General features: G+C 40.6%; 1 protein-coding gene across 4 annotated transcripts in view; it reads left to right on the top strand.

Annotated features, from left to right (window-relative positions):
- The window catches only part of LOC120793012 (serine/threonine-protein kinase BRSK2), a 165,389-nt gene that overhangs the window by 113,135 nt on the left and 25,061 nt on the right, over positions 1 to 27,193 (top strand). For all 4 annotated transcript variants that reach the window (XM_040132565.1, XM_040132566.1, XM_040132564.1 and 1 more), the window contains exons 4-9: positions 2,478 to 2,618; positions 14,437 to 14,553; positions 18,878 to 18,911; positions 19,041 to 19,109; positions 20,590 to 20,736; positions 25,364 to 25,395. In XM_040132565.1, the coding sequence (XP_039988499.1) occupies positions 2,478 to 2,618; positions 14,437 to 14,553; positions 18,878 to 18,911; positions 19,041 to 19,109; positions 20,590 to 20,736; positions 25,364 to 25,395 (540 nt within the window). The remainder of the gene's footprint in view (positions 1 to 2,477; positions 2,619 to 14,436; positions 14,554 to 18,877; positions 18,912 to 19,040; positions 19,110 to 20,589; positions 20,737 to 25,363; positions 25,396 to 27,193) is intronic.

The raw sequence follows: 27,193 nt of genomic DNA, 5'->3' as shown, positions 1-27,193 counted from the left end.
TAAAAGTGGTGAGTGACAAGCCCATCAGTCGTTTATAGTCGCCCTCCTGATCTACAGAGGACTTTTTGTCAACTAAATTCAATTAGTTGTCATGTTGAGCTTACAGACCAAATAGGATTTTGCATGCAATTCCGTGCATCTCATCCTTTAAGATGATAGGAATAGCAGAATATTATGAATCATCCTATAATTGGATTATTTAAATCACATTTTGAGCCCATTGCCTCATCACTTTTGACAGCTGGTCACTAGAAGTCACAGAAGACAAATTGCTTTATATTTGCATCACCGGTGACATGTGTACACTCTGCACTTCACATCAGTGATGTAATTTTGCTCATAACGTTGTTTAGATTCTTTCTCAGATATCTTTACTTGAAAGCCAATATTTGATAGACATGCAGCATGTTTGGAGCTAGCAGTCCCAGACCTTTTTAAGATTTATTGTGCTGTTAGCAAAGGTGCCACCACAAGTTGTTTAAACTGGTGGGTTGTGTGTACAAGAGGTGAGAGAGAAGTGAATAATGTTGATATAGACTATGCTTTTGAGAAGGAAAAATAGTTGCTGAAAAAACGCTGAATAATCTAAGAGAACATATGCATACGTGCTATTTTATTTCTGATTTTTTGCTGCAGTGTTGAAAAGGCAAAAACTATTCCTATTAGCCCAGCAGCCATTGGGACACACTGTGGCCAAAGTCCAACATTCACTGCATCCTTGCATTGCTAAAAATGTATTCATCTTTCTATTATGGAATTAACAGTAAATCATAATGGTCAAAATCTGTACAGCAGAGGCCAAGGTATCATCACCCTAGTAATGGTCAAGTTCTTGAAGTGCTGGATCCTACAACGGTCAGAATACAACTTTTTAGAATCTCTTTACTTGACCATTCGAGCCTGGTAAAAATCCACCTAGTTCAAACTCCACACCCGTACTTTTTAATGCAGACTTGCCATTGAAAATTTTCAGTCTCCAGGCAGAGATAATTGTTTTATTATATAATTTTATATAATAGTTTTATTTTCAAAGCCTTTACAAAGCTCCCTTCCAGACCACCAAAAAAATAATATTCTGTTATAACTGTTTTAATGCACTGAATAGTACTCCAATGACAAGTAGATTGATCTTGAAAGGTAAAATCCATCCTTTTAAAATTCTACCCTTATATTAAATCACAGAATTTACTGCAAACGTAGTGGTATTGTACTGAAATCGTAGTCATATTTTATAGGAAACTGTTTTATTTCTGAATCCACTTCATGTATGTACATGGTTTCGCAAATGCATTAAAGTGCGTTCATCCACTTGCATGTTTGGTCATAGCCTGCTTTTTTGGCTTAAAGGGTTTAGGGTTATTTAGTGAGCACATGCTCTTTGGCCATGAACACTTTCCAACACTGTAGTGTAATCAATAAAATTGAGAAACAGGTGCATGTACACACACACATCCACAGCAGGGAGAGAGAGAAGAAAGAGAGTATTTCACCGCCTGTCTGAGTTTCAATTTGTCCTAGTGAAGATGGAGGGAGTTTCAGCACTGGATATACGAGCGGGCCAGTCCAGAGCAGGGCTAGGGCATCGCTGGCTTTCCGCCCACAGATGCAGCTTTAGGCCTGGGTCAGGGAGATTCATCTCGTCCCTGTCCCTTTGGAGCGCAAGAGCATCATGGCCGTACATTCAATTTGACAAACTGCCACCACTACAAGCCACACAGGCGGGAAGGCCGCTTGAAAAGAGGCCATAAGAAATGTGATGGCAGGGATGATGTGGGTACATGCATGGTTTAAAAGTTAAAAGAAAAAAAAAACCAAATAATAACAAGTGGAGGATTTTCCAATATCTCTTTGCCTTCTTCTCTTTTGTCTTTTTCATTTGCGAGCGCTGAGACAAAGACTCTCACAGAAGCTTACAAAAACTGTACCTTTGCAGGATTCACAAGCTCCTAAATCCTTTATGTCTGAGAGAAGTGTGCACAACTTCTCCTTTTTGTAGTGTAATGCAACTGTATCATCTCTCTAATGCCTCCCATAGGAGGTCAGAGTGTCTAGTATATTAGAACCCTTCATATATACTGTATTGTCATACACTGTTGGCATGCTTCACTCTCCGACTGTAGGGACAGCTTACAGATGACAAAATAATAAAAACAGTCAACGATATATGGCTTTGGGGAGATCAGATTATTGATCCTTCGGGTTTTGTTTGTGTGCAATGGCTAAGGGGGAACTCTCTTTCCCACATTGCTCCAGTTCTTACAGACCTCTGAGGTCGGAGGCTCTGAATCTTCTCTACAGGGCTCTTTCAGAGCTCTCTGTGGAGAGCACAGGTATTTGTTCCTGTCTCTACGAGTAAAATCTTTCTTTTTATGTGTGTATGAGAGTTTTCTTTTTTTCTGCTGCCCTTCCCCTTGCTTTATCTTTCATTCCACCACTGATTCCCTGGTCTCCCTTTTCTCTCCCTCTCATACTTTCAGGTACCTTGTGCTAGAACATGTGTCTGGTGGTGAGCTGTTTGACTACTTGGTGAAGAAAGGCAGGTTAACGCCTAAAGAGGCCAGGAAATTCTTCAGACAGATCATGTCTGCCCTGGATTTTTGCCACAGTCATTCCATATGGTAAGTGACATGATCCACATTTGAAAATACTTGCCCAAGCTGCTGCTCCCCTGGGTGTGGTGAAGGGTTGAGTTACAGTAGACTGGTCAAAGTTCTGCTGATGAAAAGAGTAAATAAAGCAATCCCAGATATCCTTCTTTGACGTTATTACTCAATTAATGATATTTGGGAAGCAAATATAAATTTGGAAAATGACAGAAGTAAGATAATATTTAGGTGTTAACCATACATTGATAAAAGTACTTTAAAGTATATTAAGTATATAAAGCAAATACATTTGTTTTATTTTAATAAATGACTATAGTATACAAGATTATCTATCTACATACATGCAAAAATATACCTAATATAAGAAGTGTGCCCTGTCTCCATATACACTTCTATCTTCGTAGTAAAATAAAGTGGAGTCAGGTAGGAGTTTAGGTACACTAAGACCAGTAGACCAGTTCACCATGCAGTTTTAGACAACAGTGAACCCCACAGGTTTCACATAAAACTGTGGGTACTTGGATTAAAAAAAACAAAACATAAAAGCCAATTCATTATCTGCAATCCATAAAAAAATAAACATCCCATACAGTTAAAACGATAAAAACAACCAATAAACAACTATACCCAGGGGTTGCAACAAACTCAATTTGGTTGTCATTCAACATTGAACAAATAATGAGTTTCCAAATAATGAATTCTAAAGGGATACTGATTCTTCCTGAAGTGAATCTATAATCTAAATTTCAATCAGTTTATTCATAGCTTCAGAGAGCTGTTTGGTTTTCAAACCAGTGATTCAAAATGGAGATTACAGAGCTGAGAAAACCTGAAATTGCTTGTCATGAAAGTGTGTAGTTTTCCCTTTTTTCTTACATGGTCCCCTTTAACATCTGAGGATGGTTGAAACATTTTCACATGGAAAGAGTCAAATGCAAACACTTATATCAAATACAGTGCTCAGGTATCACTTTTAGAGCTGAGCAGGAGTAAATTTTTTTTAAGTACACAGTACATTTTTCCATAGCTATGCACTACTCAGTGTTCTCAGAGTCCTTGTATTTGAAATATGCTTCCAGATAGTTACTAATGTGACACATTGTGTTTGGCCTCAGGGGGTAATTTAACTGTTTACCAGCTCATGGACTGGAGGCAATCATACATACTTGAGAAGTCAAACATGTCAGTGGGGACTCATTTTTAGCACGTGTGTGTGTGTGTGTGTGTGTGTTTGTTTGTGTTTGTGTTTGTGTTAGTGTTATATATATATATATCCATTTGTATCAAGCAGGGAGTGAGTTTTCTTTCCTTGTCCCAAGAGTGTGTGCCTTTGCTCTGCATTTTGTCCTCATGCATAGCAGAGCACAAGGACTGTAGAGCAGAGTGAGTTCAAGCGTTTTTATTTTTACCTTGGTCACAAGTAAATCTCCAGCAAATTTGCAGAAACAGAAAACTTAAAAATTAGATAGGAATAAAAAAATTCAACTTCATTCAACTAATCAGTAATCAGTCACACGGAAAAACAATACCATGTACAAAGCGATTCAGGACCCATCTGGATTCACCACTGGCAGAACATGAAATACAGTAGGTGCTAGATAAAATACAAATGTATGTGGAATATAGAAATAAGAAATAAGAAATGAGGCAAAACACAGTAACATGCTACAGCAGCTGGTGCCAGAATATTCAAAAGTAATGGGGAGAGAGAGGTTTTTTAACAAGCAGCTTCACATTTCAGGCAAAATGACTGTGTTTTGCATGGTTTACTTACCTGTATTATTAGGGGTTATTCTAATAGTTGTGTTCTTAAATTTCTATAATTTTCCTTTTTTTCCTTTGATAGTTATTCGGTACTGGCTACATTTAATACTATACAGTTTTGTTCTATCAATGCTATGGTAATCCTGTTCTATTTTCTATTTCTATTTTCTTATTCAATCCTTAGCTATTATGTTTGCTCCCTTTACCTGCCATTTAGTAATATGCCAATCCGTACTGTAACCCAAGCATTGGTTTTTGTAGAGTGTAGATAATGTTATTTAGTGATTTTCTAAAATTAGATTTGAAGCAATTTTGAGAGTTTTTCAGCTACAGGAGCATTAACTCAGCAGGTGCTGTACATGTCAAGCATATTGATGTTTTAGTTCAAATTTCAAATCAGATTAATTTAAGACTTACGAGTGTAGCAACAGTAGAGAATGCCCAGAGCAAAGACCAGATCAAGGGCACTACTTCACTTGCATTATTTAGAAGAGCATTGAGGTCGCTAGCAATTAAAACACGGCCATTATGCAGCACATGATTACGTTGTTTCCTTGCTGCTCCCTCTGCTGTAATATTCACAAGCAGGGGCCTCAAATTACAAATATTAACATTTCATCATAAAACCCTAGCATGGCAAGGCCATGGCCGTTGTCCTTTCTCATTGACACTATGACTCCTAGCAAGCACGTCGACTCATGATGATAATTTATGTGATTCCATCATAACTTCTGTGGCAAGGCTATTTTGGCAGAAAATGCTGGAGCAAGGCTTTTATACTCTCCTGTGCACTGTCCAGTATACTTGAAAGTTTCCTGTATACCTTCCTACTGATGATGAAGGAGAAACCAAGCCTCTGCGAAACAGTTTCCGTATGATGCTCCCTAGAACCTGGTGCTGAGGACTAAAAGCCTGGCAGATAGATTTGCATAATGTTGCACGGGCAATTAAAAGGAAAGAATTAAATGATTTGTCATGGAATGATTAAGTACGGTTGAATTTCTTTGATTTGATATGCTTTGTATTCTTGTGCAGTATAGTTTCTAGAGGAGGCAATTACATTTTGTCTGCGGCTTTTAATAACAAAGCCATTGTGGGCGCTGTAATACACAGTATGAGCTACTACATCCTTGTGTCAAAATTACTTTACATTTTACTGATTATTGAGGGGTTATGTGCTTTAGTTCAGTAGTTCAGTTGATTTTTTTTGAACCATCAAACAGGTACTTGATGAATTCAGATTTGACTTCTCAGAGAGAATTTAAATTAAAAAAAAACAGAAGGTAACTGGAAATAAAACCAAACTGCCTTACCTAAGGGAATGAAAGTTAGAAGTCTTTTATCAATCTATGTACATAACTAACTGTGAGAAGTAGAGATTAGGCCAATTAGGAGAAAGCATCTGGGACTGACATTAAGTTTATGCACATTCATTGATTATCACAACTCTTTTGTAATAAGATTCACAATCACATTTATCTCACCCTTCCGTTTTTGTTGTTGTTGCTGTCTCTCATTCTTAGTTAGTCAAATCCCCACTCTTAGAAAATGATGCCTTGTAAATTTATCAGGAGGAGGATTATTTAGGAGTGTTGCTGAACCATTTCACCCTCCTCCCAACGTTAATTAGGGGCAAACAGACAGACGCAGCCCTTCTTACGTGCCTTCCGTTCCCACTAATGAGATCTCGGCACCCCCTCAATAAAAAGCATTTCCGCAATCTTTTCTTCCATTTCTACTTGTCTGTGCAGGGGACCTACACAGGCCATTAGAAGGGCTCCCTTTTCCTTCTGACTCACTGTGCAGAAGAGGTGGGGTAAACACATGCTCCTCAACACTCCTTTTCTGCACACCTCCCATTTTCACTTCTTTTCATTGCCACATGCTTCCGTCCTCTGCCCACGTTACAATCCCCAAATATCTCTCTTGAGCCGGATGGATGTAAGTCTGGACAGCAATGAAAGAAGTTAGAGGGAAAGGGCTGTTTATGACTCAGTGTTTCCGCCTCCCAATTCAGATCGCTCTCAGATTTAGGCAGAGTTTTCTTTTTAAGTGGAGAGAGAGAAAGGGACAAAGTGAAGCACACGAGATAGCTGACAAAGGAGAGGAGGCAGATGAAGTCTGCCAATGTAAAATCTGTATGACTTGTATACAGAGAATTCCTAACTGACATACAGGTCAAATGCGAGTTGAGAGCACAACCCACATTTGATATATTTAATTGATCTTTCAGTCTGTCTGTAGCATAGTCAGATGTCAGGGTCAGTAACAGAACAGCCTTCCGAGTGCTGCTTTGGTTTCTGTTTGTTGCTCAAGTTCACGGAAACAGAGTGGATGCTTCAGATATAATCATAATATTGCAGCTAATTCACTTTCACATTTATCTGAGAGGGAGATCCCAGTCAGCTCTGACATTCAACAACATGTACATCTGCTACACAGTTGATACACTCTCCAGAGAAGTCGATGTGGCAGGCTGCCATAACTACAAACACCCAACAGAGACATGGATTGATTGAGAGGAGTAAAGTGTATTTTCCTTGAAAACTTGGTGAGCTGCTTGTGTGCTTGTTAACCCACAGTTGAACCACATTAACTGGTGATGAGAGGTTAAGTTTATACAAATGAAAGAAGAACATGGGAATATATTTTTAATGTCATTATCTACACATTTGGCTGCCATAGAAGGCATTGTATCCTCAAACTTCCTGTGCACTATGTTTGTATTCTCATGTGAGTGATGAAGATATATTGTTTGTTTTTTGTTTTTTCTTCAGTATTTCTGAGGCCACAGAGAGACTATACCAAGGATTCACTTGACGTGAGGTCGAGTGAACTAGGGTTGACACCAGACACACCCTTGTATCACGCCCCAGTCATTTAGTCCCCTCATGCCCATCACACCACTTTGTCCTTTGCTGTATATGTGGAGATTTGCTTGACCTATAATACATTTTCATGAGCGCACACACACTTTCACAGCCATTCACAGATACCCATTCACCCACAGAACGGAAACAGAAGCACAGTTATCATTGAGGGATTTCACCTTGACTGTAACATGCTCTGTCCTCTTTCTCACCCTTGTTCTGTTTTTTTTGTTAGTAACAACTTTGGTCTTTCCCCTTGTGACCTAGTTAACAAGTATATGTGTGTCTGTTTAATACAAAGTGACTGTGTGTGGGTGTGAGATAAAGACTGTCACAAATTAACGCAAACCATCCCACTAAGTAAGGCAGAGATTGCTATTGTACCTTGGAAGAGAACCCTGCAACTGAAACTCATAGCTTAGGCATATGTGGTCGCACACACATTCGCACATCCTGCAATCCCTGACACTGATGTGCACATTATTTCTGCTACCTACATTTGCACAGACAAACACCTGGTCCTGAAGTCGCATTAAACCCACGTAGTAGCATAATCATGTGCATCATCCATATCCACCTTTCTCTTGCTCTCTGTGTCTCTCACACATCGTCTGTCATTAGCTGCTTTATTCCACTCTCCAGGGGTTTAAAGAGCCACATGCATGTGTCTATGCCATCTCTTGGTTATAGCTCTGCAGAGGGATGTAAAACAGAACCGGTCCCTTTTTGTCAGGGGATTGCTGGTATCCGCACAGTCAGGTTGGACCCAAATGCAGACTCCCAGACAGGCAGATTTAGTAATGCAAAACACAGGCTTACAGGCAGATAAGGTGAAGAAGATAACAGACAGGAACACATGATCAGGCAACAGGTCACAAAGCAGGTAGCAGGAACACTGGGATAATACATGGGTACTGAAATAGAAACATGGGCAGATGATCCAACAAGAAACAAAGCGAGTGAACTGGCATATATAGTCCTAGGTTGATTAGTGATTGGGGTGCAGGTGGGGAGTTCTCAGGTGACTGCAGGACTGAAGACAGTGGGAACAGGTGTGTGGATGGGCGGGAGGAAAGTCTGAGGACTGATGGGTGACTAGAGGAAGGTGGGTCTACGGAGATGAGGGGAGAAACGTATCCCTAGAGCCGTGAAAAGAGGTAGGAGATGAGAGAGGCAGATTGTGACACCTTTTAATTTATCGACATTTATCTCTCTTTTAAGGCAGCCATTTTTGCTCAAATTTTCAGCCATGGCATATGTAATTGTTCATTGGAGCAGTGATAAATGTTGTGAGATAGTTAATTTTTTATAGATATATTAACCAAATGGAAATGCCTGTTTTGACTAATCTAGTGAATTCAACAATTGACAAGTCAAGGTAATTTATCAAATTGATATACAAAAGCCATGTAAATTCAATACTGGCAGCATAACCAAAGGTATTTAAGTAGAGTAGAGACGGTGTGGAAGAATCTAAAATTGTTTTACAAATCTGTCTCTTCTCAGGCGATGTATCGCCCTAATGCCTTACCCCCAAACTTACCTCTTATTGTGTGCCACAGTTTCTCTCCCTTTCACTCAGTGCAGTAGAGATGCCAGAAATTTGAAAAAAACACGAAAAATCGCAGAAAGGTTCTTGTGCTTGGCATCAAACGCTGTAAATCTCTATACATCCAACTCTTAATGTTAGCATACTGGTAGGAGAAGGAAAGGCACATTCATTTTTCTTTTTTTCTTTTTTTTTTTTTTTGCTGGCAATCCAGTTAAAATTTGCATTAAATTACATTGAAACTGACTACAGTTTCTTTATAACTTCTTCGTCATTTTTTTCGTCTATATTCATCTTTCTACAGCGTGCAGTCCATGGTGGCTTATTTGTCATCTTCCATCCTCTAAATATCTATGCCTCTATCAATAGCAACCCTTGTTGCTTTTTGTGGTTGTGTTTGTTGACATTCTTAGGAGAGTTTTCCCAGATGACTGTCTGTCTGTCTGCCTCCCTGTAGAAAGCCTGTACTTATAGCCTATCATCATAACGGCTGATGGCTGCTAAAAGCACAGAATGGAAATCTTTCTCTCTGTCTAGTCGTCTTTATATTTTTCTGATATTTTCTTCTGATGATGGGCAAAATGGGTATGGAAAATAGAGCAGGAGGATGGAGGATGAAAGAGGCAGGCTGGTTTTTGGTACTTGATTTAGGGGAATGGGCTGGGGGTTGTAAGGGGAAGTGTATCATGAGAAAAGTGGGAGGACCGGCTGAATGATGGAAGTAAAATGGGAGGTAAAATAAAGCAGGGAGTAAAATGGTATATAGAAAAGGGGATATAGAGGAGAACATAACCAACAGGTTAAAGAAAAACAAAATGACAGGCTGTTAAGACTACACCTAGGTAGTTGAAAGATTAGGGGTAAGATGACCAGATATAAGCAAATGATAAAGACTCTTCACCTCTCTAATTCTGAAGAAGGCACAGATGACTATTTTAAGAGGAATTTTGCACTACCATGGCACAATGTGTCAGATGCCTGGTGTGCTATGGGTATTTTAATATCTATGCCACTTCACTCCAATGCTTTTCTGACAGCTTGTCTGTTTATTCTGCCTTGAAGGTCTGCTGCTCATCCTATCTTCCCCAGTCGAACTCCTCTGGATTAAGAGCAAACGTTTGGTTGCGCTCACAGATTCTGCACAACGAAGCAAATATTTTGTTTATTGCAGATCTAGCCATCATTGTAATCCAACTTTTTAGTCACTGTATTACATGCAACAATGCATTACTTCCCCAGAGTTGCTCAAAACCCCAGAGGAAAGGATAGAAATGCCCCAGATAACACAAGGAATGCTCTTGTAACCCATCACTAGAGATCCAAATTTAGTGTGGAAAAATAGCTCTGATTTCGTCTCAATACTAATCAAATTTGAATACAAGTTACACGAGAGGAGACTACTGAAATGTGTAGGGCATTGGTGTAAGGGGAACTAAGAGTTGTACTATAGCTATCCGAGTGAGGTTTTCAATATCATGAAAGGAATATGAGATACAATGAGACCAACAGTTATGTTGTCTCAAAGAAAATAGCTCTTAAGGGTACCATGTGGAGTTTTCTTACAGACAAACAGTTTTATGTTTACATTCAGTATTACTCATCAAAAAGCACTGCGTGTATCCTTGAAGTCTGACAAAGGTGTTGAATGGATTTCCCTCTCCATAACACATTTGCAAAGACGTTGGCATTTTGAAACCTGTATTGTTTTACACACATGTTAACTTGTCGCCTGTAGATGAGTGGAAGTGTTAAACCACTGCCAGGAGTGGGTATTGCATCAACCATTTGCACATGTATGTACATCCTTATACACACACAAGGGACAAATAAAACAGGGAACCTGCTCATAAAAAAATGCTCCATACTGGTACTAGTGGTAAAGGACTCCATCTTAGTACAAATTTTTTTACAAGACAAAGTAGTTCAGGGCATGGGCAATGCATTAAGGTACTGCAGTTAACACTCTTTTAAAACTCCACTGTGTGATACTTTTGTGCAGCATTGTAAGCCCAGCAGACATGGTTTTATAATAATAGCTGCAAGAAAATTTGGATAACACAGTGATATTGTGGACACTCTTAGCAGACTTCAAAAACATAATGATTGGTAATTTCAAAAGCATAAAACGGCACAGGGGCTGCAAATGAGCTTCAGGTAGATAGCATACAGTATATACATTACGTCTGTTAGATTTTCCCCATATGTAACAATGTTTAACCGTACTGTCACTGTTAAATAAAGAAAAAATATTTAAATAGACTGCAGCTAACAGTGTAGCTGCTACAATTAGGACACTGTAGTGTAGGACATGTGTACACCATTGCCAACAAACAGTCCTTTCCTTGTTATTAGCTAAATAAATTAAAAAAAGGACACAAATGCAACAGAATAACATCGCAATAAAATTCTTAATACATTCACCAATCACTTGCTTTACCCAAATATGCTTAAATAGACCAATTCCATAAGATGGAAAAAAAGGAAAGAAGTACAACTTTATCTTTCTTACCCCTAATCGCTGTTAATACACAATTAACCCCACTGGCTAATGAACGATTGTGCCTAGCACATCCAAGTCAGCAGTCAGAATGTTGTCCTCTTTTTCTAATGCGATAGAATATTAGCCTAAAGCCTTTTTAGTGAATGTGCTTGGTCTCTCTCTAATTGGGTCAACAGAAGCCCTAAAAAGTTAAAAAAGGAAAGACAGGAGGAGGAGGACAACACAGAGGTTCACCGGAGGCTAAATGGGAGCATTTCAGGCCGCATTGATGGTTAAAAACCCCTCTCCAGCTAACAATAATGATACCAGGAAAGCTTTAGTACTTCATGAAAATGAAAAAAAACAGGTGTGCTATTTTTGAGTCATGTTAATGTGTCAAAAAGATGCATTTGAGCCATTAGTGTTAGTTTTAAGTGTTCTGGTTTAGCTAATTAGTGCCACATATCTTGGTGTGATAGCAGGCATAACGAGGCACATTATTAAACATGGTGTATGGCAACTGTGTCACCATGGGAAAAGTATATTTTCCTTGGGCTGGACAATTTACTTACAAAACTGCTCATCACCATAAACATGTCTGGGATATTATAGGGATGTGATCCCCAAGAGGACAGACCTATTATAACCTTCTATAAAACATTACGTTTCAGTATGGTACTTGCAAATGATCACATGCAATTAAGAGCAAGAATCATTTCTTACAGCCCCACTTGGGTGTAAACCTTGCTCATATAGCATGTGGACACACACGTGCCCTGTAAATTAAACTGAGCAGCATCGTAGGGCTTAGCGCACATTGAACTGTAAGGCCTTTGCCACATATCAAGGAAGAAATGTGTAATAGATAACAATATATGCCACTATAATGGATGAGAATACTCATCCTTAAATAGTTGCCCTCCTTAGGTATTCTTTATTTTTATTTTTCTACTCTTTTCCTTTCCTGTGTTCCATATGGGCCAAGCATAGCACTAATATTTATACTGTTCCATTTCCTGCAGAAACCACCTGTGCAAACAATATATGCACTCATGACATGGGGAATATTTTTGGAAAAATAGCTTGCATCCAAGCTAGTGGCACACAGCTCCCAAATTTCTGGAAAAAAAAAAAAAGTTTGATTCAAGCTCATTGCAGCTGTTGAGTTCATTTAACATCATCCTTTTGTGCGTGAGATGAGATATACCTGCTGCAAGGCCTGCTGTGTGAGCAAGATTACAGTAGCAAAGTGCAGCCTAATGTGTCAGAGAGGCAGTTTAATGTCCTATTATGGATACCAGGGTCCTGACAACCAATAAAGCATCCAGATGCAATTTGTCCCCTTGATGCTGTTGGTTGATAAATACCCTGCTGCCTTCTCTCTTTTGTGCGTCAGTCTCTTGAGATTTGGCTCTTTGTGTTTAACATGTGATAGGCCAGTGATAACGCAATGTTTATGCCGTGTTTACGTGGTCTTTTAGATAATGATTTAGTGCGCTTTTTTGCATCTAAGGCTGACAGTTTGAGAGTACTTAGATATTTATGATTCTGTTGATGCTTTGGCTCTCTGATTGGGGTCTGTGAAGATCAGGATGCTACCCCCCGTATGCTGTCAATAGCAAACCAGGTTTGAACACTGTCTGAAACACCAGCTACAGTCAGTACTGTCATTGCTGATCCTTTTGTCACTGATGTCACACCGAATAATTTAACGTTCTCGAAGCCCTGTAGCCTGGTCCCTGTGTCAACAAAGTTACGAGTTTACCTTCTGTCGTGTTTAAACTTTAGTCAGTTTAAACATAATTTTTTAACTTTCTGCTGTCTAAAAGATTTTGTTGCCAGGAGAAACATTATTTTTTAAAGCATTATTTTATCAGGCGTGCTGACAAAGAACATTTACCTATATGGCACTGGCCTGGTGAAATAGAGGCAGGATTACACCCACAGTCTCACATTGGTGCCCCCTGAGCAGTTCAGTAAATGTTTGTTCCTTCCTCATGTGCTTTGACAGTATTAGTTAAAAGACCAACTCTCAAGCTACTGACATCCCTGCCAAATTATGGTTGTGTGAATTGATACAGGTTTTAGCCTGGGGAGAACTGTTTTAGATGCTATCTGTGTTTTATTTCAATTATAGGAGGGATCACAGAAACTGCCAGTGACCAGCTGACAGCTAATCCCTCTGGAAGTAAACGAGTTGTACAGCAGCTGATGTCATCTGAGGTTAAACGTCCATTGTGATGAGGCACTCTTCAAAGGCAGACACATCCAGCTATTAGTCCTCTCCCCTTTTTGTCATTAGTCTAAAGAGAAGATGAAAGTCTAGTTCATGACATCCTGACAGCCCTATGGCTCTATACCTCTCCTCCTGATTACAAAAATCATAGAGGGAGGTAGGCAAGTATAGACATACGTAAAAATGAAGAAAAGACGGATGGATAGATATCAGTGTAAGCACACAAGTGTGTGATGTCTATGGTGCTGCCCTAAGCCTTGGGAGAGATCACAAGAACAGCACAGTGTGATGTAATACAACCCTCAAACCGGGAAGAGATGTTAAAGGTGCGATAAAGTGCTAACGCCACTCTGCTTTTGAACAGTCACTCATCAAAATTGAGATTTTACCCTCTGACACAGCAACATATGTGATATGGGAAAAATATTCCTCTCAGTGCTCCCTTTCAAGGAGGGAGATGGTGTCCGCTGGAAATGATCCCCCTTGCTGTGTTTAGTGGTAATGAATGGCAGCTAATGAACACCACGTCTGTGGCTGGCTCCCCTTGATGCCCTTCATTCAGCCATTTTGCTGGTGGCTGTCTGGGAGATGAGAGGAAGGGGATGAGGGGTGAATAGGAAAGGAAAGAGAAGGAGAAAAGGACACAGCAGGGGGCTGTCACACCTCATACCAGCCCAGCGCTGAGGTGCAAGCCCTGTAGTTTCAGCATGGACGGATCAAAGAGAGAGGTGTTGCAGAGAGGATGGGGTCGCTCAGTAACAGGTTAAGATGCTGAGTTGTTCACAGTTGCGTGCATTGATGTGGATCTAAGCTGGTTCCACAGGTGTTAGATAGACCTTGCAGCACACCTTCCACCTCTCCTAATTTTCACTAGTTCATATAACTATCATGTTTCATTTACTGTTTTATCTTTCTGTCTCACAATCTTCCAGCCACAGGGATCTGAAGCCAGAGAACCTGTTGCTAGATGAAAAGAACAACATCAGGATAGCAGACTTTGGCATGGCCTCCCTTCAGGTTGGAGACAGTCTGCTGGAAACCAGCTGTGGGTAAGTAATTTGGGGCATAATTAAGATGATGCCAAGAACGTCCTGAAGGTAAAAATAAGTCATGGTTGAGTTGGAGTTGCCAGTACGCAACAGAGAGAAACGGAGAGGAGCAGCAACAGAGAGTGAGTGGAACTATTAAGCCCTCTGATAGGTGCTGTGTTTGCAAAGCCTCCATAATTGTGCAGTGTTGATCTGTTGGGAAGAGATGGTTGGTGTCTCTCACAGTGTGTGCTGCCTGACTGTGAGCAGGGCTAGGACCATGGCCAAACATTACTGCTCTCCACCTCCTCATATCTGACGCAATGTTTTACGATCTTGCAGCCACGGCCACGCCAGGCCTATCAATCCCACAGTGACTGTAATGAATGTGCTTGCAGGAAAAGTCACTTTCAAAGTCTTTCGTATATGGACATCCATATCGTGGGAGGGTTTTCATTTAAACCTGAAGTGTAGTGAACAGTTTGCAGGGTCACATTTGTCAATAAAGGTACCAACACAGTTGATGATGGTTTACTTTTAGGCACTCGGTTCATAAACTCAGTGACAGCATGGATTCATGAGGAGTTTTCACTGCAGCATATAAAGTTGTTCTCCAAGAGTTTAATTTCACTCTTACCTGAAATTCACACTTGGAATGAGCGTGTCAATATGTAAGCATGGCCAACCATAATAGGTATACATGAAGCAAATCGGCATTGTTATTATTTTTGAATATTTGTTTTATTTTCCCCACCAAATACAGTACCCCGGGTGAAACGGGATAGCTCATAGAGACTGCCAGTGGCCTTGATCACTCTTTGTAGGTATACTTCACAAGTTAAAACACACATAGAACATAGTAGATTTTGTGATTTACATGGCTATCAGTGTGTGTCTCAGAGCTGGTGTGGACTGATAAATCTGTAGTTTTTTAAAAAATAGAAAAAATCTAGATCACTAAATAACAATAACTAAATAATTTTTTTACAGATTCTTTGTGATCTGGACGTCTTGGGGAGAATCTTTGCTCTGTGGTTATACATGATGTGCACAGGGCTCGGGGATAGAGAGGCTCTGTGACATCTGTCCCCAGCTCAGCACTGATTCTGTCCAGATTATACCTCCAAATCGGCCGCAACTGAAATTACACACACTTGCATACACGCAATTTCGAAAACACTTAGTTCATCCCTGACCTCCAAGACCCTTTGTCCTCTGCCTGTTTGGTTCTCCCTCTGTCTGTCTCGTTCTGTCTCTGACTCCCTCCCTCTCTATAATATGCATGCACGCTCATTTAAGCATGTGCATGCACACACAAGCAAGCATGCGGTTGAAACTGTTGCATAATTGTGTTCCAGCAGTAGCACGGTGCCTAAGCTCTCATGACTCATCAGTAGGGATCGGGCCAACTGAGAGCAGTGCGCACAGCTATCTGCATTAGAATGTGCACGACTGAGTCATTCTGCAAACATGATGACCACACTGAAGTGTTTCCTTTTCCTAGAAAGAAAGGCAATAGAATGCGACAGCTCTTACAGCTCTTACTCAGCTTTTTGCAGTATCCTGCAGACCAGCTGTATCTATGTTTGATTGCATTCTGCTTCCACCCTGAGTGATTCTGCTAACTGATCCCAGAGCAGAGCATCTGCCTAGTCCCCCATGTAAATTTACAAAGTGCTAAAGGTACTTGTTGCAAGTGGGAACAGAGCGTTGTTTTACAGAGATGCAGGCACTCACACCACAAACACACACACACAATCCCACAGACAGCCAAGTAAAGTAGTTCTGTTTTCGTTCCACTCTCAGCTCCATCACCATATCCAGTTCTGCTCGTGTGTGTGTCTCACAGGGACGTGCAAGCTCCATTTGTGTTTGTTTGCCTGTGCCTCATTCATGTGAATGAGCCATAGACTGTGGGTGTGGTTACTGATTATTCATGCTCTTCTGACTGTCCCATCTCTAAATGTAGATATGACAGTTTTTAATTAAATGCATTTATCTGGCCCCCTCTCACCATGCAGCAGTCTGACACAAATGTATTCCATTTGCCACGGGTAATGGAGCTGAGTGAAGATGAGACTCGCCCCAGGTAGAGCAGGTAGAGCATGGGGAGCCCTGGGTCGCATGTACATAAATACATGCAGACATGCAGATGTATAGATGAGCAGAGGCATTTACAGGCACATACAAATACGAATCCAGGAAGGCACACACAGCCTACCTCTCTGTCTCTTTCTGCCTGCATAAGCCCAGCTGCGAGTTCATCAGTGCTTACTGTTTAGTTCCGATGCACTGAATGATGAAAGGAAATTAACTTGTATGCAGTGAGGAGCCACACAAGTTTGGTTGAAAAAGATACGTTTTCATGTATGTCTCAGTGTCTCCTCAAAATTGCCGGCCCATACTGCTCTTTCACTGCTCCTGTCAGATTCTTTTAAGCTCATGATACTCTTCTTGCATACTGTGTGCAGTGTGAGGGACATGGTGATCTTATGGTAAACTTTGGAGGGCTTGTTTGATCCATTAGTCCGGATCACTTTGCAGCGCAGACACTCTGACACCGATAATCTCTTGAGTGTAGATAAAGACAGCTTTTACTGCATCTTTATAATTTTTTGCCTCCCTTTATGCTGTCGGGCAAACCACTCATAGCAGCATTTTGTCCCACTATCCTGCTATTTGTTGCCCTCAGAATATATTTCTGTCCTGTCTGTGGATTTTATTTATGGGATGTTAGTGATGTTAGTTTGAGAGAGTAAATGAGCTTTAGCAAATAGCAAGAAAAGACTGATGTTATGTTACCCCATGCACAACAGTTTCTCACAAGACTACATTTTTCACTCTGGTCAGAGAGAAGTGGCTCTAATGGCTTTCTATATATCTGTAGTGTCCTATAATCTATAATCTGAATATCTAGTGGGAGCAACAAAAGATTTTTTATAATGTAAATTTCATGAATTATATGCTTTCATATGTCACCAGAATTTTAATGTTGTAAACTAAGATATATTTAAATGACCTTTATTTACACCTTTTAATTCCATTAGGCCGTTAAACACAGGTAAAGGCAACAGGATGCTCACCAGACAGCTTGGCTCCTTTTGAGAGAGGTGAAACTATTTGGAGAGTGTGAAAATACTTTTGGCTGACTGATTTAACTGGGTGTTCTAATACTGACAAATTAGAATGCAGAAAGCCGAGATGGTTGTATTCCAGTCTTTACCTTCACCCTGTGTTTGCCACCTAAAGCTTCTGCAAATAATGAGTTTATGTTCACGCTGGCTCCAGCTGTGGCTCGTGGCCCTCATGAGGCATAACTAGTGCAAATCTGAGAGTTGTTTTTTATTTTTATTCCTCGCTCATCTGCATAATGCACTATGACGTTTGCAATCAGGAAGGGCGTATTTGCATAGGCTTGCATTTGAACTTCCCCCGTAGACATTGTGGCAGTGTTTGTTATCGGCCAGTATTTTGACAGCCTGAGGAAGCCAGGCCATCAGAGCTTGTATTCATGAATACACAAGACAAAAGCCGAGCTAATGGGAGCCATGTTTACAGACTTCAGATAGTCCCTCATTAGAACCAGATATCCTGGTATTAGATTAGACTGAGCAGGAGAAGGAGGTGGAAGACATATCACCAGGCTGAGAGGTTTTGGGGAGACAGGTGCCTGATTTGCTTTCTATAAACTGTCACATATGAGGTAAAGAAACATTCTGAAATTAAAAGGTTGTTTAATTTATTTGACTTAAGATTGATGTAAAGCTCTTATTGCGCTATATTATGTCAAGATACTAAATTTGGAAATCTGGCGATGTCGAAGCCCAAGGAAAAGTTCCTCTGTGTACCTAAAAAAAAGAAAAAAATCACGCCACAGCCACTCCTCTCATCCATAGCCATTGGCTTATGGAGCACCCGTTGCGGGGTAGCTCCATAAATCTTCATACGATATTGATGTGTCAATCTAGTCATTGGGTTTACTGTCAGCCCATCCAGGTGCTGTAAAGATTAGTGGGTCTGTTCACTGTCTGTTTTGAGAGGATGCCCTTGAGTGAGCAAGCAGGAGGACATCCAAACACCCTCAGGATGTCTAAACTCCCGAATCACATCTTGATCTATGTTCACTGGAGACATTTATTGTCCCCCTAAATAGTTCTTTTCACATTTTCATACAGTGGTGTATGACTGTTTAATGTTTGCTGTGTCATGATTATATAACCCTGACTTACTTTGTAGTACAGCAGTATATATGGCAAAGGCCTTAAATAACCTTGATTTTTTTTTTCTTTCTTTCTGTTACTTCCTTAATTCATTCACTGTTTGCACTTTTTTGCTGTTCCAACAGATCTCCACACTACGCCTGCCCAGAGGTCATCAGGGTGAGTCTTTTGTACAGATTCATAATATTGTTTCTTCTCTACTAGCATCTTTTTCATATCCCTCAGTCTTATTTTAACCAGCCCTAACACTTTGTCCAAGCCCGCTAACAAAAACTATCTTGCCCTCAGGGAGAGAAGTATGATGGGAGGAAGGCAGATGTCTGGAGCTGTGGGGTCATTCTTTTTGCCTTGCTGGTGGTGAGTGCCAGCTTCTTCTTCACTAACTGATGACTGGACTGAGATAGAGTTTAAAATTGTCCAGTGAAATGGGGTGTAATATAAATGTGATGTCGTGCCTTAATACCAGCTGTAATGGCTCAATAGTAGAAAGCAAGTGAACCTTGTGAAAGGAGAGTCATGACTCTGCATTCTGGCTGTAGACTCGAAGTTGACCTTAGTGGAATGAGAAGATGGTGGGACCTTGAAGCCACCATAGAACCTCAAGCAGAGACTCAGGGTTCAGGGAGCTATATCAAAAATCCTAACATTTAGAGAGTCTTACCAGGAAAATGTTGCAGAGACGCCCTCAAGCTGATATTCTTGCCCAATAGGAGATCAGAACATAGAAGCATCTTTTTATTCATTATCCCTTATCCACGCATAACGCTGTATCCATAATCAGGTCTATTCTCCAGCTACATTATGTCTGTGGTTCCCCAGCCATGCGGCCCTGAAGCTTTGTTTCATCAACAGCTGTACTGTAGTTCCTACACACTCCTGCTCCATGAATAATTCATACAGCCAAACTGAAAGAAGAGAGTCCAAAATAAATACCAACGCTGACAGGGTGGCTTTTGGCCACAGGCCCTGTGTATTTCTCCTTGTTTTTGCCTCTCTTTCCCTCGAATTGTCTCTTTCTGTCTCATATGTGTGTGTTTACTTTTGTGAAGGACAGTCTCCCTTGTACTCTTGTGTTGCGTAAACCTGTTGTTTACCATTGTCTTCATCGTGAATGTACTCCTATCACGCCAAACAAAAGTTTTTCTGCTGTCACTGTTTGACTGCAGATGAATATTACCTCTCTCCTGTTCCGTCCTGCTGTCTGGCTGCGAAATAAACATTTGTCTGATAGCGGGAGACATGCATACTCCCCAGCAGTTAGGCTAAACTCAGATCATCTGTTATACAAGTCTACCCTCATTTTTTTTTTCCTCTGCCTGTCGTCACCCTTTTCCTCATTTTATCCCCTTCCATCTTGTCTTCTGGTGGAGGTTGTCATTCATCAAACAGCCACATCTGTGAGGTGTCAGCTCGCTCTGATAAATGACTCTGATGAGAGAATGCTAAATGAACTAGGTAAATGAGAAAGCTGAGCAATTATTAGAAAAGCCCTATTTTCAGCTTACTGCTGTTTATTATTTATTTTGCATTGCCGCTGAGGGTAGAATGCTCTAATTGGAAAGTTGAACAAGTTGAGAAAGTGAGCCTGTTCTTTAAGTCGTACAGGATTAAGACTCAAAATGTGATTTTGTTTCCTCTGGCGAGACTTGTTAGTCATTCATATTATTTTTTCCTTTTCTAGCCTCGATCGAGTGAAGTCAATTTTCTCTTTTAATGCTGTCATTAAACAAGTGCAGACTTTCTTTTCTCTACTTATTTTTTTGTTCCTACGCCCACAGAACATCACTATTTCCAATTTCTTTTTCCTTTTCTCTGCTTCTTGCCCATGTCTCTCCAGGGCGCCCTGCCGTTTGATGATGACAACCTGAGAAATCTTCTGGAGAAGGTGAAGTTGGGAGTGTTTCACATGCCACACTTCATCCCTCCAGACTGTCAGAACCTTCTCCGTGGCATGATTGAAGTGGATGCTACCAAAAGACTAACGGTCAGTTCAGTTAAGAGACTGGATGATAACAAACCATTATGATTATGTCCATATACTTCTGTGTTTTTTTAGTCTTGGGCTGTTTTGGGGGCGGCTGTGGCTTAGGAGGTAGAGCAGGGTGTCCACTAACCAAAGGATCGGTGGTTTGATCCCCGGCTCCAAAGTGTCCTCGGGCAAGATACTGAACCCCAAATTGCCGATAGCACAGCCGTCAGAGGCAATGTGTGATGTATGATTGTGTGTGCAAATGCATGAATGTGGCATGTAGTGTAAAGTGTTTTTAGGGGTCATTAAGACTAATGGGAAATCTTCATGCTACAATGATATTGTGGGTTCCAGACAAGATCGAAAAAAAGGAATGGTTTTCTGATTTTGGTTTTGAAGAACTTGACCTGGCTGAATGGGAGCTATACCCTGCAGCCCAGTTCCAAACTCTTGCAGAAAGCCTCCCCAAAAGAGTACAGGCTGCTATAATACTATATAGAAGGTAACTATATATTTATGCTCATTGTTTTAGAATACATCTCTAAGCGTACATATGTAGGCTATATAATAACCCACAGCCTTGTTAAAACACAAATATTTAAGTTTTATGAGCTTCTGCAGTGCATGTTTTTATTCTTAAGCAGTATGCATGATGTGTTTCTATACTACATAAAGGTAAACAGTACTCTTTGCACCTCATTATGCAAAATTCACAAGTTCTCAGTGACTCGATAACACCTGAATTATATCTGTATTAAATATTTCATATTTGTCCACAACCAATAGTGTTTGCTAATGATGATGTAGAAGTACGTTTAGATGTTACTTCAGACAACATTCATAACAAAAACCCCAGGCATATCCAGTCTGGGTTCAGAGGGGGAAATCATTATTTTGCAAATTTACAGCAAGCTGGGAAAACTTTCACTGCTTCAAGGATAGAGCAAGATGGTAGAGATACACATTCGAACTGAAGTGGCTAATATCAAGTTGGTGTTGCCAAGCCAACCATTGTCTTTTTGTGTGTCTCTTCTTTCCTCGCTTGTGTACCAAATGTGTTTTCTTCATCCCCAATTCTGTTTGAGTTCCTCCTCAAGTACAGGGTTTGAATTCAGGAGAGGACTGCTGTTTGTTTACTCTCCCTCTGCACTGTTTAGTGGACTCATTACAATGCCAGTCCCTTTCTACACAGCAACTGAGTGTCAACTTGGCAAGGTGGCTGGAGGAGAGCGCTAACAGAGAGTCAGGATAGAGAAAGAGAGAGATGGACAAAGGGAAATATAAATAATGAAAGTGGCCAGAGAGCTCAAAAATTCATACTTCACAGAAAGATGGAGCTGCCCTTTGTTGCTGTCCTGCATTTCACATTTAACATTGCACAGGGGTACAGAAATGCTTGCAAGTTACTCTCGCTGCACACACACAAAATAAAAATCCATATTTTCACATGCTACCTATATGTACACACCCCCTGCAGGTTCTCCAGGTATCTTTGTGGATCAATGCAGTAAACAAAATTGTTTTCATGCACTTGTCTGTAAGCAACAGTGGTGACACCACATGAAAGTGGATGCTGCTGCTCCATTTCCCCAAGTTTTTGCTTATATTTCACAGAAATGTGAAAGACACCAGTAAAAATAGATCAGAAAGCTACAGAGAAAGAGATGCTCATTTGCAGGGGAGTTGACAACCTTAAGGTGAAGCCCGTCAGATAAGCAGAAAGTGTTGAAACATCAACTACAAAGACCCCACCTCTTTGGTATGCTGTACGTACACTAGATGCTTTATTTTTTTCTTCTCTCTGCCTGATGAGGACAGGTCACCCTGAGATCCCCTAGACATGTCCACATGCCTCCAGCACATTGTCCTCGACAAAGTGTTACACGCGGACAGAGCTGCTGGGAGAGAATATGCTACCTGTCTGCCCCCCTCTCGTGCATGAGGGCTCCAAACAGAGCTCTGGGGATGTGTTGTAACCTTACAAAATGTCAAATAGCCCTGTTAGACTAAGTGTTCTTGGAGTTTAGTGGTGACCACCCAGTCATGGATGAAGATAGGTACAGGCGGGGGTGTGAATGACATCATAGGGGAGCATGGAATTTCGCCAGGGATTATTTATTATAATGTTGACAGTAGTTTGCTGAATCAAATCAATAGGGTAACCAGGCCAAAACTACTGGCTCTGTTTCAGTATGTCTATTGTCACCTTCTGTTAATTAGAATGTGCTAGTAGATGCACACAAGTACACACACAAAGCCAAGGCCCCCACAGAGTCTTGAGTGGGAGGGCACGTACCCGGGCTTAAGGGGTTTAGCTCAATAAAAGCCTTTCTTTTCATTTCCTGTCTGCGTAGTCAGGGCCCTGGAGGCGACCAGGACAGCCACCTCAAAACAGTCATCTCATCTTCACTATTCAAATGAATACAGACACCCTGGGAAGATCTTCCTCCTTGAGATCCCTGGCTAATGAAGAGGATTGGCTAGCTTATTATAATAAACAGCAGTTCATCAGCGACAGATAATGCCCTCATGGGGGCGGTGCAGATGAAGATAGGTACAGGCGAATGAGGTCAATAAAATTGACCTCATTCACACATCATTGCGGTTAATTTTGAAAAATATACTGAAACCACTCATTTCTTTCATTATGACCAATTACGACCTCCAAAGATTTCCATTAACCAGTCCAGGTGTGAAGTATCACGGGATCTCTTTGTTTCTCTTCCGGATGTGGGGCACTTCAAAGATCCTTCCGTGCTTCTCACTCAGCCTTACAGCCTGACAAAGGCAGAAAGCAGAAATTAAAAAAAAATTAAAAAGCTTGAAGGCCCCAGCCAAACTGTGTAACAGATATATGTTCTAAATGCTTGAATTTTATGCTTCATATAAAATCTACTGCTCCTTAGACAGTCTAAAGTCTGGATGGAAAATAAACAAAGTGCATTCTTCTTTTTTTCTTCTTTGTCTTGTCCTTTTGAATTGTTAAGTTAAATACATTTAAGTTTAATTCAATTTTAATTAAATACATTTAAATATGTGATTTAGGTTAACCACATCCAATCATGTGGGTCAAAGGTTGCAGAAATTGCAGTTTCTGCTACTCTGCTAAGCTATGCTACTTACCTTTTAGTAGGACTCCTTCTGATGTCACTTTTTCACCTTTATGATTGGATTTAGTTACTGCCTTATTTATGTGATATAACCATAGACTATATTATAACAACCTCAATTACTAAGATGTAGGAGCATTAAAACAGTTTTTTCCCCCATTGCCCCACCCACCCTGATGTCCCTCCTTGCCCTAATAAACAGCCATACAGTATGGTGGAGAGACATGCATACACATGCTGTGGCTTGCACACATCACATGTATCAATGCAAGCTTGCTTGAGAATTAATTTATGCAGCACTCAGAGAAGTACATACCTGAATATACACCCATACGCACACCTAGCAAAGCCAGTATTGCAGCAGCATTTCTGTCTGCCTGAGTGAAGGCAGCTGGAATTGGTACGGTCACATTTAGAGACTGATTGATGTGATACTGCATTTCATACCACATCACTTTCAAGTCTGCATGTGATATCAGTCTCTTGCCTCCAGGCCCTCAATAAAAGTTGGAGAGAGTAGGTCACCCACCAGCCTGTATCTGACAGGCAGGGTGTCTCTGTCAATACCATGACCTCTGTGGAAGCAGACGGGGATCACCTATAATCAGTAACCGTGGTCTGCCCGGCTCTGTGATTGCACTAACATCACATGAAGGCATTTATCAGTAATAAAGCGGAGAGGTAGATCCTCTGGGAGTGTGAACACATCAAGACATTGATGGAAACACGTACCCAAGAACTATGCCTCTAAATAAGTGACAATAATTAGAGCTGCTATGTGTATCTCCTGTGGTTCCACAACAACAGCAGGAGCGAATTAAAAAGTCCCAGCAGTGACACTGATCCTGTTTTCCTCTGTGGGCAGTTAAAGCACGCTGGAGTCATTTTAACAGACATCTTCCTTTGTTGCCCCTTTGCTCACTGTTTCTCTTTCTGCTTCTCCTTTCATGGCAAAAAGACCACCTGTCTGTCTGTGTGTGTGTGTGTGTGTGTGTGTGTGTGTGTGTGTGTGTGTGTGTGTGTGTGTGTGTGTGTGTGTGTGTGTGTGTGTGTGTGTGTGTGTGTGTGTGTGTGTGTGAGTGTGAGTGTGAGTGAGAGAGATGGGAAGAGAATGAGAATGGGAGATTCCCTTTAGACCAGAGGGCTTGGCAGGGTCAGCAGTGTGTGTGAGGGAGATAATATTCTCTGTTTATAGCTCAGTGGTATCACCTTTCTCTCTCTTTTTTTTCTGCACCTCTCTCTGTCTCACTCTTTTTTCACTAAGTTTTTTTTTTTCCCTATTGGCAGTATTAATATTTGAAGGCTTCATTAGTCACTTCCATGGTGCAATCTGGCTGTGTTGTCCTGTTGCGTTTCCATTAAGCCAGTAAGCTCAAGGCTTACTGAAGCCGTACTGCACCAAACATCTCTTTACACAAGCACAGATTGATGATTTTTGTGCCTTTGATTATTTACCAGAAAAGATGATAAAATGATTCAAATCAAATGTGCTGCTTGTGTACTGACTGTTTATTTTCTCATGTCTTTTACAGTTAGAACAGATCCAGAAGCACACATGGTACATGTAAGTATTTCTCTATCTTTCCTGCCTTTTACACCCCTCTCTCCTCTCCTACTCCTCTCTTAGCCTATTCTACAGGGCTTATAGACCTGAGGAGAGCTATCACATGATAAACAACTTTGAGTTTCAGCCCTGTACACGAGAGTACATTTGAGCGAGGCATGACTTCACTCTTGAGGATGTGGGGGTAAATTGGCAGTGCATGAAAGAGGATGTACCACATATGGTCAGCTGAACAGGGAGAAGGTGAGGGGGAAAAAGCAGGGATGTGGTTGAGGATGAACTCACCTAACCTCTGTGCTCCCACAATTTAACTTTCATAACCAAGTGTACCCACCTTGTAAAGCTAACATTAATCTTTTGAGAAAATTTGTTGTGCAGGTCATTGTATGTGATTTCAGAGGTCATTTATTAGGAGTTTTTTTCTATAATATTGTTCCTCTAATAATCAGATTATCACAATTTATAAATTGTAGTGGACCAACTGAAGAAGTAATTTAAAGATAGGATTTTAGAGGCTCTTTCACTCAGAGAGCAAAGATGTATCATGGGTGGATGTTGCGAGTCCTGGAGGGAGCTGAGTTATGGTTCCTGTCCTGTACTGAAAGATCATGCAAACAGACGGTAAGACTTATAAAAGAAACAAGAGCGGGCAAAGAAGAGAAGAGCTGGAAGGGAAGACTAATGTAGTGTAAATGAGGAAGATGCCCGGCTTTGTGTCTTTGCATGGCAATCTGGCTTGCCAAGTGACTGGCTGAATGAATGAACGCATGTATGAATGAATGAGAGAAGGATTTGTGTATGACCAATTGTGGCAGTGGCTATTTCCCCGAAGCAACTAGTCGGTGGTGTGTGAAAATGAAAAGACTGCAGCCGTCTATTCAAATCGCACAAACTACAACTTGTTATTTTTACAAATTGCTATTGTTTGTTTGATAGTTTTATTAGTCATTGCGCTTCCTGACAATCTTTATAGAGTGGAGCTGTGGTGCTGAGGGGACAGCGCCAGGCCAAACTGTCTTCATAGTTTCAGGTACACTCAGTTGCCAGTTTATTAGGAAGCTAAAACTAATGTAATCTAATAAAACAGTTCTGCAATAAATTTTGTATATATATATATATATATATATATACACACACACACACAAACACACACACACAGAAGCTGTTTAGAGAGCTGCTTATTAAACTTTATGGTCATTTTGGTGGCTGCAGTTTGTTGTGATGTTGAACTAAATTGCAATATACTGAGAGGTCCACATTTACTATAACAGATGTAGGAGACTGCATTAGTTTTAGCAAGGTGGATCTAAACTGGATATAAACTGGCATCTGAATGTAGTTTTCAATATGTACATGTCAGATATATTCAGGAATTAAACAGAGGTCTTGCTCTTATTTTTAATTTTATATGCACAACTTGAAACAGGGGTTGGAGGTTGTGTGGGGTGAACAGTCACTGTAGATCTAGTTCACAAGTTCACAGCATATAAAAAGGTGGGTGTTTGTATGATTTTAATAGCTGCCTATGGGGTTTACGCTTTACTGCTCTCACCGGAGGAAAAAAATTAGATAGAGGGAAAGAACTAGAGGGGGTTTGCATACTGACACAAACATGTGTATATATAAGACTGTGTATACACTGTATCAGAATCTTTGTGTGTTGGCACATTTGTAGAAATTGAAGTTTGATGTGGTCTTCAAAACAGACATCTAGAATCTTCCAGAAATCCTCTAGTAAAATGGTGTCAGCACAGTTTAACCTTTCATTCTAAATCCCAAAGAATAAAGGCTTGCCTGC

This window comes from Xiphias gladius, chromosome 8 (genome assembly GCF_016859285.1).
Source record: "Xiphias gladius isolate SHS-SW01 ecotype Sanya breed wild chromosome 8, ASM1685928v1, whole genome shotgun sequence".
Taxonomy (NCBI): Eukaryota; Metazoa; Chordata; class Actinopteri; order Istiophoriformes; family Xiphiidae; genus Xiphias; species Xiphias gladius.
The sequence above is the reverse complement of the archived record's forward strand: the minus strand, read 5'-3'. Positions and strand labels throughout refer to the sequence as shown.